Source organism: Aythya ferina (assembly GCF_964211825.1).
Source record: "Aythya ferina genome assembly, chromosome: 1".
Taxonomy (NCBI): Eukaryota; Metazoa; Chordata; class Aves; order Anseriformes; family Anatidae; genus Aythya; species Aythya ferina.
The window spans coordinates 18,207,799-18,225,658 of record NC_140296.1 but is presented as its reverse complement, the minus strand read 5'-3'; the positions used below and the strand labels follow the sequence as shown (position 1 = coordinate 18,225,658).

Here is a 17,860-nt window from a genome sequence, read left to right as displayed (position 1 = left end):
TCAATTTGAGGTTGTTTATACAGCTTAACCATAAGAGATTCCTGCTGTACAGATTACTGATGATTCTGGGTCGCTTATCTTTAGGTGGTAAAAACCGTTGGTCTTCGTGAAGTCTGGTTTTTTGGGCTACAGTATGTGGACAGCAAAGGCTACTCAACTTGGCTGAAGCTAAATAAAAAGGTAATGTTTTCCCGACACTTAGACAAATGGATAGTTTTAAATAGGCTTTTATAAGACTTGATGCTCCGATGTTGTGAGTGAGATACCTGGCTTCAAATCTAGTCAAAAAGTTGTTTTTTTCATTTGCTTCAAATGACAAAATGCAGTGTTCAGTTTGATTAGCTATAAAAGAACAGAATCATATTGCAAAGCTGCATCGGTGTTTAATTTGAGAACGATTGAAAATCACTTTCTGTATTTCCAGGACCATGGTGATGTATGCATTTAAGAAAACTTCCATTCATATGATTGTCTTGTTTTCTGGTGGCAAATTATAAAAGTATTTGAACTTCAGAAATTGGCATGTATATAGCTGTAGGTTTTTGAACAAGGCACCAATGATAGGTTCTTAATCTTCTGTTTAGGTATCTAAAATCCAACATTCAATTTGTAGGATAATTTCTATTTTGTTTTCCCCAACAGCACAGAACATCTATTGGTAGCCAGGTCATTTTATTTTAAATGTTATCTATGGTTTGATTGTCACTTTTTAATATTGGCTGTCAGATTATTAGCAGCACTGCTGAATAAAGGGATTCTTGAAGTTTAATCAAGAATACCTTTGTTGCCTTGAATTTTAGGAAATAATTTGGGATTTTTTCCCATTTTTTTTCCCCAAATTTTTCCCAAACCACCTAATTGTTGGTGAGTTTAAAGTAATATATAGTACATGTAAATCAGAGCTCTATGGGGAAGAATGAAAGCGAGCAAAAGATTTAAAATTAACATCTGAAATGTAGTGCTTAAGTTGCCTTAGGTACGTGATTCAATGGTTGTTATTTATAACTTTTGGTACTTCCTGTGAGTTGAGCAAACAAACGATTTCATGCGTAGTGAAGTTCTAAAAGGACTACTTGTGCATGTAAGATTAAATGCATAATAAAGTGCTTGTGTAATTGAGACGTCTGAGATTTATTCTCAATGCACCTTTTAATAACCACAGTATTCACTGTTAGGATTACTGTAACGTTTGATTTTTTTGTTTTAGTCACAGTGAGTCCTGAAGGCTGAGCTCAAATAAAACAGGAAACCTATTTTTCATTTAGAAATTTGAAAAATGACATCTTGAAGTAGACAGCTGTTTAAAACTTGTAAGCTGACCACATCTGATCTCTTCACCAAAATCCTGATAAGGCATACCAATTAAGTTCTAGAAAAATGTGATGAATACATGTGGTTTTTCCACTGGCACAAAGCACATGTTCAATAGTTCAAAGACTTCTTGTGAAAAAATCCAGCTTTATACTTAATGTGCCCTAGTTCTTGCTAAAGAAATCTTACTAAACCTAATTTGATATTTATTACAATTCGTCCATGGATATAGCTTTTTTGTATGTATTTACAGCTTTTTTTTTCATATCTTTACTGTGATAAATACACACAAGACTACAAGAAACACTTCCACAGCCTTTGAGTAATGTTTCAAAATTTTCTAATTTCTGCAAGTTGGTGTACTTGATGCAGTGCCCTGTGAATCTTTAATGAGTTGTACTGTGGGCTTGTCAAGAAGTGCTGGATTTCAGTGCACAGGAGCTTACAGCCAAGCTATTTGTATTTAATATAGCACCTACTGGTCTTTTTATGTTTTTATTTACTGTATTTTCTTTTTCCTCCCTTAGGTAACACAGCAGGATGTAAGGAAAGAGAATCCTTTGCAGTTCAAGTTCAGGGCCAAGTTCTTTCCAGAAGATGTATCTGAAGAGTTAATTCAGGAAATAACACAGAGACTTTTCTTTCTGCAAGTCAAAGAAGCTATCTTAAACGATGAGATATATTGTCCACCAGAAACTGCAGTTCTTCTGGCTTCTTACGCTGTCCAGTCCAAGTATGGAGATTACAATAAGGAGATACATAAACTAGGCTACCTAGCCAATGACAGACTCCTCCCTCAGCGGTGAGACAGACCATAAATATATGCTTTTGCATCATCTGCCATATATAAACTTGCAGCATTCTTCTTATTGTGAGAATATTAAGTGAAAATGTGCATTTAATGGTAACTTTCTCAAAGAGATGCATGTTGCAGTAGTAGAATTTAGGAGGAAATGATATCCCAGTTCTGACTAAATATCAAAGTATTTCAGCCAATGGTTTCATGAGATTTTCATGGGTTTTATTTCTTGTCCTGTCCACAACCAGCTGCACAGTTTTAGTGGAAAATTTCCAAAATATTCCAAAATAGATAAAATGATCTATCATTCCCAAAGGCTTAAAATCAAAGTCCTTTAATATAAGTCATTAAGGTTTATTTAATATCTGTTCTTTTTCTTCAGTTCTTGATGTTTTTATGCAAGTTCTGGTAAATAATAATAAATTCCTGAAAATCATTAAAATGTATTATAAGTTAAATACAGAGCAGAAAAATGACTAGGGAGAAAATTTAGAAAATCAACTGTTGCCATTGCTGTTGAGCACGAACCTTTTTGTATTACTCACACATCTAAGTAGCTAGGAAAAGTAAGCACCAAGATTATACTTCTGTTTTTTCCCCCTCACAGCTGAAACCATGCTCCTGACATGTGTTGGCAGCAAGAGAAGCATTGCAACACAAATACACAAAGTTAGATAGTTTTGTTAATGTAAATTATTCCATGATGATGTATTGCCAACAAATGTGTACTTACTAAATGTGTAACACGAGTGCCTCTTCAAAGAGATGAGAACCATGGAATAATTTGTTTTCTTTGAAATCCGTATGCTCTGTTTTTGTGAGAACTTACAGTAGGAATTAGCTCATTAGCTAAGTTTTGAACTCTCAAGCTAGCAAAAAAGCATTTCAAAGGATTGTGAAGTGTTGAAAAAAATATTTCTGAAAACGTTTCAGGTTTTTAAAAATTCTGGGTAAGAGTTTGGTGTCGGTTGCATACTTTCTTGTGACAGTGAGGTCTACACGCTTCTGGAAAAATACACTGTACTAGGAAGGCAAGGAGATTCAGAACCAATACAACTCCGTGCTGAATGTGGTAGTTCACAGATCTTGGTCTTTGCTTAGTTGTGATGACTGCCTGTGAACACCGGAGTGCTTGTGTACAACACAAATTGAAATGCTTAGGATGCTCTTTTTCGGTAGACAATCGTTCAGGTGGTTTCCCAGCATGTTTTCAACCAATAGTTTGCCAGTTTGCACCGGGTGAACACACATCTTTTGTATTCATTGTAACAATTATTCCTGTTTTGCCTCCTGTCACCAGAGATTTGCCAGAAAACTGACAGGTACATAATTAAGGTACTTCAGAACAATGTAATGACAAAAATACTCATTTCCAGAAGTAGACTAGCATTGCAAAATTTTATTGCAAAAGGTGAGAAGACCTGCAGTTCTCCTTAACTATAGAGTTGTGAAGTGTTTTGACCAGTGATCATGCTTCTTGGCTCAAAAGAAATGAGCTGGGTAGCAACAAGACAGAAATTCCTTGTTGATTTATTTTTGTCACACTAGTAGTACTTGCCTACCTGCTAGCCATGTTTCATCAGGAGCATGTGAAGAAAGAGTGGAGGGGACCAAATGATGTGTACTTAGATGTGCGATAGAGTTGCAAAATGAGTGAGAGAAATCCTATAATAGAAATACTGCATCAGTATATTTTGCATCACCCTGTTTATTCCCTATTGTAGTTCCCTAAAAATGTAGGGAAAAGTAGTAAATTGTTTTTTTCCTGAGTAAAGAGAAAGGAAGGAAAAAACAACTGTTCTGACTTCTTTTAGTAAGAATGTCTTAGTTTCCTTTTATTTAATAGCCCTTAAAAATAATTTCTCTAAGGCAAGCTTGAGAAGCTAGCCACATAGAGTAAAAGCATAAAAAGTTACCATACACGTTTGATTTCTTACTGCAGTCGTATGTTACAAGTTCTGGGTAGGTCAAAATACATCTCCATCATTGCAGCCTGCTGTAGTTCTATAATCAAATTCCTGAAACTGCTTTGCTACTGATTTTAGTAGATTTAAAAAAAAAAAAAAACAAAAAACAAAAAACAAATGTAGCCTGCTGACTTGTTTAAATGTGCTACGTTTTCTTCCAAATGACAGCAGAATGAAAGCTTGAATGTGTCTGGGAATATATAGAGATTAATCTGTGGTATTGTTCTATGAGGATTTTATAGGTTTGTGTTTTGGGGAGTTCCAGCATTACGCTTTATGGCTTTACTGAAAGTTGAGACATGCCATGCTGTCACTTTTATAATTCAAAGAGTAGAATACAATGAAAAAAGTGAGTTCACACTATTTTAAAATACGTATTTTTTGAAATTCAAAACTTCTGGGTCTGGGTTAAAAAGGTGAGTATATAGGAAGTAATGTTTAAACTTACTCAGTTAAAGCATGTGTTAGTCCACAAGGTTTAAAAAAAAAAAAAAGGTTGCCAGTGTAATTTAATAACAATTTCTATTCACAGAGTATTAGAACAGCACAAACTGACAAAAGAACAGTGGGAAGAAAGAATACAGAACTGGCACGAAGAGCACAGGGGAATGCTAAGGTAATTGCTTAAATGTTCCAAGACCTTTTAGGACTTCGTTATTATTATTATTAGAATATATTTTGAGGTGCTATTTTTGCTTGGAAACGTCTTTCTTATTCTCTTCTGGCTGGTATAGCCAGTTATCAAAAACTTCCATGAAAGCTTAGGTCAGAGTTGAGTTTCCAGTTGGATTATTGGTTACCTACATGACTTCTGGTAAGGCTGTCAACTGCTTTTGTCTGCAGTTGCCTACCTCTAAAATATATTTAGTATTTTATTAGTCCACAGTCTGAAAATACAGAGTACAGTTATTTAAACTGTACTTGAGTATTAGGGTGTCCACCTCTACAAGTACCTAAATCAACTTAGATGTGAATTTCAAGGAAGGGAGGTTTGGTGCCTAACAAAATATCACACTAGTTACTCTGCAGTTCCCTTATTCTTACAGTGTACTTCTGATTTGTCCACACTGTGTTTACATTTGTTTCTCCTCTTTTCATCAGGGAAGATTCTATGATGGAATACCTTAAGATAGCACAAGATTTGGAAATGTATGGAGTCAACTATTTTGAAATAAAGAATAAAAAAGGAACTGAGTTGTGGTTAGGAGTTGATGCTTTGGGTTTGAATATTTATGAACACGATGACAAGTAAGTGGCTAATACTCATTTTCCATTCTGTCCTTGGAGATCCTATCTGAGATTATACAAAAAATACCTTATCATGTTTCAGGAACATCAGCAAAACAGATTCTCAAAGACTTTCTAATCTATGTAAAAGATAGAAATTATCTGCTGAAATATTTGAATTTTAAAGAAGAAATAGCAATGCAAAAGCAGGGAACGGCAGAACAATTTTGTGTAAACCTACATCCATATTTAGCAACATAAATTTATGATAGCTTGAGCATTTTTATATGGGTTCTTCCTGTACTTCTCACTCTCTCAAGTCTTCCTTTTCAGTCAGAATGAAAAGGACACCAAAAAGCTGAACAATATGTCTGAGAAACATTTTGCAAGAACAGCTATTAGGATTAGAGCTGTTAGATACTCAAAGTTTTTTTCATGCTCTAAAAGCAAAACCTTTTAGACATCAGGGAAAACAGATGGATCTTGGATTCTGATAAAGAGATCAAATTCTTTCCTATTTGAAGGTGGATAAAGCTAAAATGTGCAAAACTTAAGAGTCTTAAAAATGAAGAACAGACTCATTCTTTTGTTTCTTTCCAGACGCTTCTATTATTAGTATCTGATGTTAACAGTACTTCCAGAGTAATTTGAAGTAAAACATGATGTATCAACACCAGATAAGAGCTGTCAGCTGAACTGTAATTTCATGCTCTCTGATGTATATACTCCCTATCAGAATTCTGTAAGCCTTAATTGCCATTAGATGGCAACATAACTCCTGAAAGATGAAGAAAATACTCAGGAAATGTTCAGGTCAGATTGAATGATCAGCTAATTTTTGGAATTATTTTACTCCTGATAGTTAGCAATCAAATGTTTAAACATCTTTAAATATTTGTAGTTAGTATAAACTGAAAAAAACCTTTTTGTGCCCATGGAGAAAAATATTTAGTTAGGCAGTTGGTGCAAAGCATTGGAACTGTTCCGGAACTTAATTCTGCTTAAAACGCAAGTGGATGAAATTCAGTTTGAACTTTGGGAATGTAAGAACATGTATCTTAGAGCTGAGTTAAAAACAAAGTGCAGCATTACTGAAGGCTAATTTAATTTCAGTCTTTGGGATGTCAGACTTTTCTAAGAGTATATGCACATCAAAATAGGTAGCTTCCATACTGAAGGGGAAATTGTCAATGACTTATAAAGAAGCAGTGTGAGATTGTGATGTTTAGCATGTATTTAATGATTGTAGAACAAATCACCAGTTAAGATTTCTGAATTCCTCCTGTTGAAGTGCTGCATTAATATGAAACATTAATTTGATGGGCATGTAGAAGTATATGGCATTGTCTACCAAAATGTCCTTAAACTGTTGTGCATGTGATTGTGTGGCAGTCAAAACAGTACAAAATTAAACCTTACGCATTAATGGATGTAAATGAAATGCACTTCTTTTAATGAAAACTTTTTCTCTTTGAAGGTTGACACCCAAGATTGGTTTTCCATGGAGTGAAATAAGAAACATCTCTTTTAATGACAAAAAGTTTGTCATAAAGCCAATTGACAAAAAGGCCCCTGTAAGTACTCTGTAGAATAGCATGCCTTTGTATATCAAGAGTTTTAAGCCTTAAGGGGCCTGCTCTGGCACTGTGGCAAGAGTAAATATTTGTATGGCATTTATTTTTTGTGTTGGTAATCAATAACAAGTCTTAATTGCGAAGTTTGGTATGCTTATTTTCCTTCTCTTCATTCTGGCTGACAGTCTGATAAGATTTCTTCTTCTTTTCTCCTTTTCCTTTTTAAACCAACTAACGTTTTGTGACGAATTGAAAAGCTGCAGTGTAGCATGCTAAAATCCCTGTACCCTCTTTTTTTTTGCTTGCATTATAGTAGCACGTTTCATGAAACTCTGGGGCAAAACATTAACTTACTGAAATAGAGTAGAGAATAGTGTTACATTTAGAAGTTGAAATAAATAATGTTGGGTAAAATAGCTGACCTCTACGTAGAGGAAACCAGATGGGATTTTGAATTTATCTTGCAGGTTCCTTGCAGGAACTAGGTTTATAGGCTTAATGCGTTGAATTGCTCACAGGAGAAAAGTCAAAATGTTTGTAAATTTACATTTAAAAATTGCAGGTGTGCAGTGATACTTTGAGTCTCATCACAACTGAGTGTTTAATGGATATGCTGCAATTATTTTTCTAGGATTTTGTTTTTTATGCACCTCGTCTGAGAATTAACAAGCGGATTTTGGCACTGTGTATGGGAAATCATGAATTGTACATGAGGAGGAGGAAACCTGATACAATTGAAGTGCAACAGATGAAGGCCCAAGCTAGAGAGGAGAAACATCAGAAACAATTGGAAAGGTAATTAACAAACTTTCATGAAACGGAAGACAAATTCTTCTATCCTTTTAAGAAAACTAAGTCATGGAATAGCAGGCATCCTAGCATTCTAGAAAGGATGTCTGCTTTTCTTTCTGTAACATGCTTCACCTGTCTTAATAGAAAGCCGTCTCCTTGTTGAGCTTTCAGCATAGTAATAGTAGCTGTACCGTTGTTTCTCATTAGGTCTTTTTGTGAAACACTTTTAAGTCTCTGTCGCTTGATTCTTAGGGACTTTTATCCTCTACAGGTGAACCGTTAAAGCAAGTTCAGTGAAGAATATTGTGATTTACTTTTTGTATACTCTAAAAATAAAGACGGTTGCTATTTCTAGCCCAGATGAAACATCAGTTGTGTAAAAATGTAACTAGTTTTGGATTTATCTGGCTGAACCATAACCAAGGTTGCTAGGCAATTCTTGTTCCTAAATTCTTTTTCTGTACAGCATTTTGAAATAATGAAACTTGGTTCCTCTGTTTTTACTGTAAAATGAATTCAAAACGTTTAGAATTCTGTACTTCTATACTAGCTGAGTAAACTAAAATAATATGCTACCAAAATCCTAAGAGTAGAATTTAATCTGCTTGAGGTTAAAAAAAACTTGTATTATTTTCAGGGCACAGCTAGAAAATGAGAAGAAGAAAAGGGAGATAGCAGAAAAGGAAAAGGAAAGAATAGAGCGTGAAAAGGAAGAATTAATGGAACGCTTAAGACAAATTGAAGAGCAAACAATGAAAGCTCAGAAAGGTGAGCTCTTACTGGTCCTGGATTTGTTATAGCTGATTACACTGTTTAGTTTATTTGGGTAGTGAGGTTCCACAGTTCTCTTGGTGTATGTTTTTGTGTTTGTTTTTTTTTTTTTCCAACTTATTTTAATAACAGCAAGACATAGTGGTGTGTTTATGATTTAAGAAGAGCTGTTCTTCTTTTCAATGTTAAAAGTTGCAAGCTGGGGTGTGTGGGTATGTGTGCATCATATGAAAGCAATTTCTGATTTTAGCAAGTGCTTTTTAATAAAATGGAACTTAATGAGTATACAGTTTACTTCCAACCTGTGAAGTACTTGGCATGCTGAAAACCTGAGGCTGGAGGGGGGGTGAAGATTCAAAGTAATTCCTCTAGGATTTTGTTGAATTGAACTTTTAGATGAAAAGTTCATTAGCCCTTTATTTTCCCATTCCCTTGTAAGATCTGAGAATTTTAAAACCTAAAATCTTACCAGATTTTAGTGAATAAGCTATGTTTAGTGTGAATTACCGTGGTTCTCTGTGTTGAACTACTCTGTACAGTCTGCCTCAGCTGCTTTCCATACTCTCTTTCTGCTTAAGGTTTGGTTCATATTCATAAAAGTTCCATTCTTCTCTCTTCTGTTGACAACTGGTGTCTTCAAGTGTGATAAAGAGAATCTCTGGCTACATCTTTGCAAATAAATCGCGTGTGCCTGGCACTGCTCTCTAGCTCTAACCTCCGTACTTTTGAGTATTTCAGTGCAGAACAGGCTGGACACACCCAGGCAGCTGACATACAAGCTGGGCTTTGGAATTGTTCAAAGGAGAGTTTTTTAGCCCAGGACATCACAGTGTCAGGGTGACTGTGAAGGTTTAATTGTGTGGATAGTGAGTTCCAGTGCTTGGTAGCATCTCCTGGTGCTGTTTTGCCTGGTATCATGGAAATAACCAGCAGCAGCAGCACGGTGAGCTGCTCGCCTGACTGTCATCTTATTGTGTCTCCATCACTAAATCAACTGCTGACGTCAGGTGTTTGCCCTTCTGCTAGGGCAAAAAAAAACCCACAGGCACATTTTCAGTAAACAGCAGTGAGTAGCTGGTACGCCTCGCAAGTCCTTGAAAGATGTGTGTACGTCTGTAATTTGAATAAACCCAGAAACTTTTCACCAGGCACTGAAAAGGCACTGCTGTTGGTGTAACGGGTGCCCTCTGCACATTCCAACCCTTGCTTAAATTCATGAGTGTGACAGAGCTGCTCTGAGAAAAGGTTAAAACCTTTTCATTCTGTGGGCTTTGTGTTCTGGGTTTTTTGATGATTTGATGAAATAAGTTTCATGTTTCATTTATTAAAAAATAAATAAATAAATATATCTGATGTTTGGGTCTAAATTCTAAATGAACAAAAAAGCAATCCTGGGCAGAATGTTCAGCAGGGAAAATGTCAGCTGAAATATTTTTTTGTGAAAGTATAGACATCAGGGAACCTTGAAAATAAGCAGTGTGTCCAGAGCTACTCTGACTTGGAGGTCACGTTCCAAAGACAGGACATCAGAATTGGTGTTAAGCATATCACAACCATTAATTTTTGGAGAACTTGACAGGAATTGTACTGGAGGTTAGAGTTCTTGAGAGCTGTGTTAGCAAAGAAAACTTACAAAGTTTAACTTTGTTCAGAGTGTGTCTGTGTCATTCAGGGATAGGAATCAGGATTATTTTTTTTTGGCCTGGAATCGTCTCATTATATTGAGTTAAACAGCATATATTTGACCTTCAAAAAGCAATTCCACGATTCTGAACAAATTATTTTATATTCTGGTAAATTTAATAGGACATAGTTTATTTTCCGATACAGTACATAATGGTCATGTGTCCTTAGCCTTCTTTTCCTATACGGACTAGTGTTTATATGAATGGTGCCTTTGTTCTGTAGTTGATAGGGTAGTTAAGTGTTTTCCATCTTCACTGGAAGACTTTGTCCTTTTGAATAGTATTTTTAAATGTTCATGCATTTTATTTCATCTTGTAAGTACTGCGTTTGTGCAACTCAGCATATTTGTAATGCCGTGCCCCTGATTCTGGCCTTCAAATTTGGATTATCAGAAAAAACAAAGTTCCCTGAGCAAATCTTCCTTTGAAATTACAGAACTGGTAGATGGTTGTTTTCTCTTATTTCTCTTACATCAGGGTTTTGCCCGTTAGCTTGCAACGTCTTGCTAACCAGGCAGCTAGACAACTATTACCCCTTCCTTGAATTAAGGTTTTCCTCTTTGCATCTTTTTGAAGTTGGCTCTGTTCTCAGACCTTTCCAGTGGGTCACTTTGGAGGTGCATGCCTAAACTGACAATTATCAGTTGCAGTTATTGTTCAAAGCATTTTAATGGAGTAGGTGAGTTTCTGGCTTTTTTATGGCAACAGGGATGATTTATTGTGTATAAAAACCTCTCACACAAGTGAGAGGGAGTATACATTTAGTGATAGAACTAAATTAATAAAGATGAGTTGATACTTTTCTGAAACATTGGGCTGTCAGTCAAGTGAGATGAAATATAGCCAACATATGTTTCAAATGGAGAATAAAAATCAGACTTGGAGTGTAGCCCTGGGGAACGTGATAACAACTCTTCTTGGCTTCAGTCAGGCTAACTTGAGGCAGCCTTGTAAATCTTTGTCAGTTTTCTATCTTTGAGTGTTGCGGCTGTTGTCTGTGTTACGTATGAGTAGGAGTTAAGTAACCATGTATTGTCTGCAAACTTTCCCTATGGCAGAGCTAGAGGAACAGACCAGAAGAGCTCTAGAACTGGATCAAGAACGAAAGCGTGCAAAAGAAGAAGCAGAGCGCCTGGAAAAAGAGCGTCGAGCAGCTGAAGAAGCTAAAGCTGCTCTAGCCAAGCAGGCAGCTGATCAAATGAAGAACCAGGAGCAACTAGTAAGAATCTCTAACCCTACGTTAAACAAATGGAAAAATACAGTTGATTTTGGTTACGTCTATTTTGGAAAATGGACAGCTGTGTGAAATGCTCTATGCTTTGTTACAGATTGTTGTGGGACTTAGTATTAAATAATAATAAAACCCTTATGTTAGATTTTGCAGCATTGCCTTATATTCTGTGCTAGATGGCTTCTGTTTGAAGATTTGCACGTACTAACTGAGAGGCACAAATTTCAGGAGAGTATTGAGTATTTTTCAACTATAAAACAGTTAAAAAAAAGTCTGTGAAGTCAGCACACGATGCTGAAGGCAAGGTGTAGCTTGATAGGGCTGAGAATGTGATCCAGAGTCACCAGGTTTTTGGTGGAACCTTTAAAGCTGTACTAAACTGAAACAGTGCCAAATGGTAATTTGTAACTGCAGCTCTTTATTTCCCAACTAGTCTGGAAGTGCAGAAAATACACGTGTGTGTGTATGTATGTATGTCTCTGGACTTTATCCTATCAGGCAAATTACTGGTTCTCTCCCTCTGTCATGTATGTTTAAAATTTCTGTTTAGAATAAGCAGAGAAGTGATGGCTAACTGCTGTGATCCAACGTGAAAATAGTCAAAGGCAGAACCAAAATAGTATTGAACTAATTTTCTTGTTTGCTTTTGTTTCAGGCAGCAGAACTTGCTGAATTCACTGCCAAGATTGCACTTCTAGAGGAGGCCAAGAAAAAAAAAGAGGAGGAAGCCTCAGAATGGCAACACAAAGTAATGAGCTCATGCTGTGTGAAGTCAGAACTTCAAAGAAACTGAGGGAGATGAGTGCAGGAATACCAGTGGAAGTCCGTGGGGTTGGGTCTGTTACTCCCTTAGGCTTCAGAGAAGCTTTTCTTAAAGGTTTTTGTTCTCCAGTCTTCTGAAGTCAGTTTACACTTCTATATGTCATCTCTTAGTAGTAGATAGACATAAAAGGGGGGAGGGGGAATTCTCACCACAAAGGTGTGATCAAAGATTTGAAGTGGCTTCTGTATGTGTGGCAATGGAATAGATCGGAGCTTTGTGCTGGAAAAGAAGCACATCAAGAGAGGTATAAAACACTATCAGTGGTGGTGAAAAAGAGGAACCAGAATTAGAACAAAGGTACATCAAATAAAAATTCATTTTAAGATAATATTCTCAGCACTGGTGAGGCCACACCTGGAGTGCTGGGTCCAGTTCTGGGCTCCCCAGTACCAGAGGGACCTGGAGAGAGCCCAAGGCAGGGCCACCAGGATGATGAAGGCACTGGAGCTGTGAGGAGAGGCTGGGAGAGCTGGGGCTGCTCAGCCTGGAAAAGAGGAGGCTCAGGGGGATCTCATCCGTGTCCCTAAATCCCTGACAGGAGGGTGCAGAGAGGCCGGAGCCAGGCTCTGCTCAGTGGTGCCCAGTGCCAGGACAGGAGGCCATGGGCACAGCCGGGCACCCAGGAGGCTCCCTCTGAGCACCAGGCAGCACTGCTGTGCTGGGCGGGTGACGGAGCCCTGGCACAGGCTGCCCAGAGAGGCTGTGGGGTCTCCTCCTTGGGGAGCTCCAAAAGCTGCTTGGGCAGCCTGCTCTGGGTGTCCCTGCTTGGGCAGGGCTGGCACCAGGTGGCCTACAGGCGCCCTTGCCAATCCTTATCACTCTGTGATTCTGTGAAAATATTTCGTCACAGTTTGTAATTGACTGTGGATTGTGAATACTAGCTGTATACACAGATTCAGAAAGTAATTGAACAATTTCTTATAAAAGTTCTGGTTGAATATGAAATTCAAGGACATCACCTTTGTTTAGGAAGTCCCTGAGGCTCAAATTTCTGGAGGCTGGAAAAGTTGTAATCAATATATTCCTGCCCTCTCTGACTCTTCTCTCCCTCTTCTATGGCTACTGCTGGAATTGGGTGGACTGAAGGGACCTATAGTAAAGCTGGTTGTAGTCGTACCTCTTTTACCCTGTTTTTCTCTGAGAGCTTTCAGCCTCTAATCTTTTCCTGTGTCATTTATAGAGGCGGTTTCCATGTATCTAAAACCAGCTCAAATATTTATTTCTAAGTTTCTGACTATTTGTAAATCATTTTTAAAGATGCTAAGTGGTGTTTACTTTATTTAGGCTTTTGCAGCCCAGGAGGACTTGGAAAAGACCAAAGAAGAACTGAAATCTGTGATGTCTGCTCCTCCTCCACCTCCTCCCCCACCAGTTATTCCTCCAACAGAGAACGAACACGATGAACATGATGAGAACAATGCTGAAGCCAGTGCAGAACTGTCTTCTGATGGTGTCATGAATCACAGGAGTGAGGAAGAACGGGTAACAGAAACACAGAAAAACGAACGTGTTAAGAAACAACTCCAGGTAATGAAGACTTACAGTTGCATCGACATAATTCAGGCTTTGGGTTTTCATTCTGTATTCGTCAAAAATCTCATTGAAGTTATGAAAACACTCTTACTTATTTTGGTTTATTACTATTTAACCAATATCTTTCATAGTGCTCTAGCAACAGAAGAAAGGGGAAGGCTGGATGTAAGATTATAGCTTAAAAGTATTACTATGTTGTCAGAAGTGCTACTATGTTGGACAGTAAAGATTTCTAGTAATTATTATAATGCCCAGGACACCGAATGCTAAGACATGATGCTTTCCTTTTTAAATTACTGAAATTAAGCAGTATGAACAGTATGAACAGATCCTTAATGGTGTTTGGGTTTATTTGCAGTTGTTCAGACTTTGTAAATGCAAAAACTGAAATATGCCCATTTAGGATGAATCTTAATTCCCTGAAAAAGAGCATTTACTTGTAGGCTAGTCTATCTCTAAAAGCATCTCTCAAAGTATAATAATCTAATATCAGTGGTAACAGTTTGCTGAGTTAAGAAATGTCTGCTTGGAAAGGAAATAAATGAGAAGTTGCTTCTTTTTTTGGCAGCAGTATCTTAGTAGTGTGATTCGGTAATTTATCTTTTCTGCTTGAACAGTCACTGACAGAATCAGGGAGATGACTGTGCTGTCTTTAGTCAAGCAGAAATAGAAATAAGATCATTCTGCTGCCTTTTCCTGCTGGTCCCTCTTTTCTTAGATGTTAGGGTATGAGGCCTTCTTTTTAGTTTGATGTTCACCCTTCTGTAAGGAAAGAATCCTCTGCTGCTGCTGCTGCTCTTCTCTTCCTTCTGCAGTCTTTCTGATAGACCTCCCAACTTTAGTTACTGAACATTACAGGAAGTATTTCATTAGTTGGCGTTCAAGAAATTCCAAGCTGCGAAATAGATGTTATCAGAAATTCCAGAGTCATTAAAAAGATTAGTGAAAGCACTCAAATGCAAATATTTTATTCAACAGGCTTTAAGTTCTGAGTTGGCTCAAGCCAGAGACGAAACCAAGAAAACACAAAATGATGTCCTTCATGCTGAGAATGTTAAAGCAGGCCGTGATAAGTACAAGACACTTCGACAAATCCGACAAGGCAATACAAAGCAGCGTATCGATGAGTTTGAAGCAATGTGAGAGCTGTTATTTTGCATATATGTTCCTCGTAAAGCTGAACCACCAACAGAGATAAAAGCAGGGCTTTGCAGATTTGATGGATTGCACCCCACTTTGCCAAAGCACTTAATACCAGTGTGACTACAGTGGTCAGAAGACAAATTTATGGGAAGCTATTCAACAGTAAGGCAGTCTGTCATCCTAACTTCTGCGGGGGGAGGGTATGGAGAATAATAGCAATTTTTTCCTCCCCATCACGTCTTCAGTTTTATTGTTTTATATTTTTTTTTCTTTGAAAACTGATGTGAAGTATATACTGACTGACAAGTGTACATACTGCTTGAACCTTAAGGAATAGAAAGAATAATGGAGCTGAACCTAAACTGGATAGGTACTATTTCAGTATGATGAAGTTTGAAATCACATTTTCCAATGTAGCTACACCACTAAGAGTTTGATATCACTGACTTTCAGTTTCCTTTTTTTTCTTTTTTTTTTCCCCCTCCCAAGTCAAATTCTTTGGTGTTTCATGTCCTGTCATCATTGATGGTTTTCTTTGCCTACCTGTTCACAAAGGTCTGGATGGCAGGTGGTAGTTCCAGGAGATGTTTTTTTAAATGGAACACTACCTGTGGGCAGCACGTGGCTGCGGATAGGCTTGAATAAGTATTGCTTTGCCTAGGTGATTATTTTAGATGCGCAAAATGTTCTAACGCAGCAAAATAAAATAATAATAATAATAAAAAAAAGCTTTGTAAGCTATTTGCTTGTAATTATTTTATTTGCAGTAGGGAGACCTGGACCTTTCTGGCAAGGGAGCATATGAAAACATCAGTCCCAGGGAGGGGACAGTATCCTACCTCACTACTACATACATGATGACTGGTCCTTCAAACACCAGGGAAAAAGCTCTCTTTAAACTGACTGTCACTACTCAGTCATATCACAAATGCTAGGAGCCCTCACTCCTAGGATTTTCTTTGAATTCAAGATGGATTTACAGTGCTAAATGCTATTTAACTGCCTTTTGTTGAGATTAAGTTGTAAAAACATCGTGTGTTTTTTAAAACTGTGACCTGTCACTGGTATACTATCTTCTGGGAGGGGTGTAGAAGGTGCTGATGAGTTAATTTGGTTTTAGGTTTCCAAATAAAAATGAAAGTTCCCAGAGTTGGAGTAAAAGTATTTGTAGCTTCAGTTTTCATTGAAGCTGTTATTGTAATTGTCATATCTGATGTCAATCATTAAGTCCTTTCTCTCTTGAGAAGGAGACTTGCTTCTTTTTTCATGTGTTTTTCTTTGAGAAACCTGCTTAGAAAATGAACGTTAGAGATACCTTCACAGTTAATGTGAGCTGCAGTTGTTCCTTCTGTTGCAGTACCCTAGTAAATATGTACAATGGATGAACCCTGCTTTCTCTGAGGATGGTTCAGCTCTTTTCTGTTTGATATTATGCACTCATAAATTTACACTTATCTATTAAAATTTGCCATTTTATTAAACATTTTTTTCATGCACAATAGGTTTAATTTTTCTTATGAACAGTCCGACTAAGGCTTTTTTTTTTTATTTTGCAGTTAAAGGTTGGCTATGTGGGGTGACATCATGAAAATAAAATAAAGATACATTAATATATTTTTGGTTTGTGGGGCTAAACATATCTCATTAACCTTGAGGACTGATGTGCAGATGGTGTACACGTGCTTCAAGATGCTGCTTGGTGGAAGCTGGTGTTTCTGCTTGCGGTGCGTTGTAAGAACAGTTCTTGTTTCACAGGCTTCACACTCTGAAGCACGAGCAAATTTCCGAGGTGTTGGAACAGTTTGCCATAGCAGGTGAAACACTGTGCTTCCAAGGAGTTCTTTTTTCTTCCTGGAAAGTGTGCACTACCGTTGATACATCAGGTTCAGTGTTGGGGAAAAATACCAGTAAAGTTTGCTGTTCATAAATCTACAGTATATAGAATAGGGGTAAATGGATTAGATCCATTTATAAAGCTGTGTGATTTTTTTTCTAAAAACCAGGAACAACCATTTGTACTATGGATTTTCACAATGAACAAAGTGGTAATAGCTGCTGTCACCAGCATTTGGGAACACTTACTGGTGCAGAAGTACTAAGAATACATTTAATGATTACTTGGTGAAGTAATTTTCCACATGCTTTTTCCTTTAGCATCCTGTTTTGTGTTGTACAATTAAGCTACAATTACATCTACTATTTTGGATAACATTCATTGGTTAACAATAAAGAGATACAGTTAATTTCTCCGAGGTCCATTGTTGTTATTTACAGCACATTTTTTTCTGTCACTAAATGCACTGTAGTAGGCTTTTTTCAGAGCAGTGTACAAACGCTGGTAATCAGTCTTTTGTTTCACAGGATGGTCAAATCGAAATTTAAAAATAAATTATTAAATTGTCCGTAGAGAATGGTACTCATGAAATTGCCACAGGCAGCTGGGAGAAAGCAGTGGTGATTGTCGATTCAGAATGGGATTTAAACATCAGAGCATATTGGTTCTTCTGAGCTGAGGGTGGTTTGGCCACATAATGTAAGAACTTTCAATCACTGCCTACATATTGCTTAGCCCCAGGATAAGTGAAATTTAATTTTAAGTCAAAGTCTTAAACAGTAGAACAAACTTTTATGATATTACACATTATTTTAGACAATGCTGTCAAACACATGCATAGCTGTATATTTTCTGTAATGGCAAGTTTGTAATTTCTCACCCCTCTACTGTGCTAGGAGAAGGGCAGGAGCAGTCCTGCATAAATAAGTCTACAAATTAATCTGCTGTCACGTAAATGAGGCCTCCTCTCAGGTGACGTTCTGTTCAATTTTGTTACTCTGTATGGTAGAATTATTATCATGAATTAAAACACTTGTACTTGATGCTTTTAACTCTGTGTTTTTAGCTTACACTTCCTTCTTCTTTAAGCCCCTTCTGCTGGAGATTAAGTTGAAGTTTCTCATTTGTTAGCTTCTGCCGTAGCTATGTAACTGAGAGTATTGTGCTTGA

General features: G+C 37.2%; 1 protein-coding gene across 1 annotated transcript in view; it reads left to right on the top strand.

The window, feature by feature from the left end:
- RDX (radixin) overlaps window positions 1–17,099 on the top strand; it is a 39,804-nt gene extending 22,705 nt beyond the window's left edge. Inside the window, exons 4-14 of the mRNA XM_084520169.1 lie at window positions 85–180; window positions 1,839–2,113; window positions 4,610–4,693; window positions 5,179–5,325; window positions 6,782–6,878; window positions 7,510–7,673; window positions 8,308–8,438; window positions 11,185–11,345; window positions 12,013–12,105; window positions 13,465–13,707; window positions 14,692–17,099. Coding sequence (XP_084376295.1) covers window positions 85–180; window positions 1,839–2,113; window positions 4,610–4,693; window positions 5,179–5,325; window positions 6,782–6,878; window positions 7,510–7,673; window positions 8,308–8,438; window positions 11,185–11,345; window positions 12,013–12,105; window positions 13,465–13,707; window positions 14,692–14,856 — 1,656 coding nt within the window. The 3' untranslated portion in view covers window positions 14,857–17,099. The remainder of the gene's footprint in view (window positions 1–84; window positions 181–1,838; window positions 2,114–4,609; window positions 4,694–5,178; window positions 5,326–6,781; window positions 6,879–7,509; window positions 7,674–8,307; window positions 8,439–11,184; window positions 11,346–12,012; window positions 12,106–13,464; window positions 13,708–14,691) is intronic.
- The last annotated feature ends 761 nt before the right edge of the window (window positions 17,100–17,860 follow it).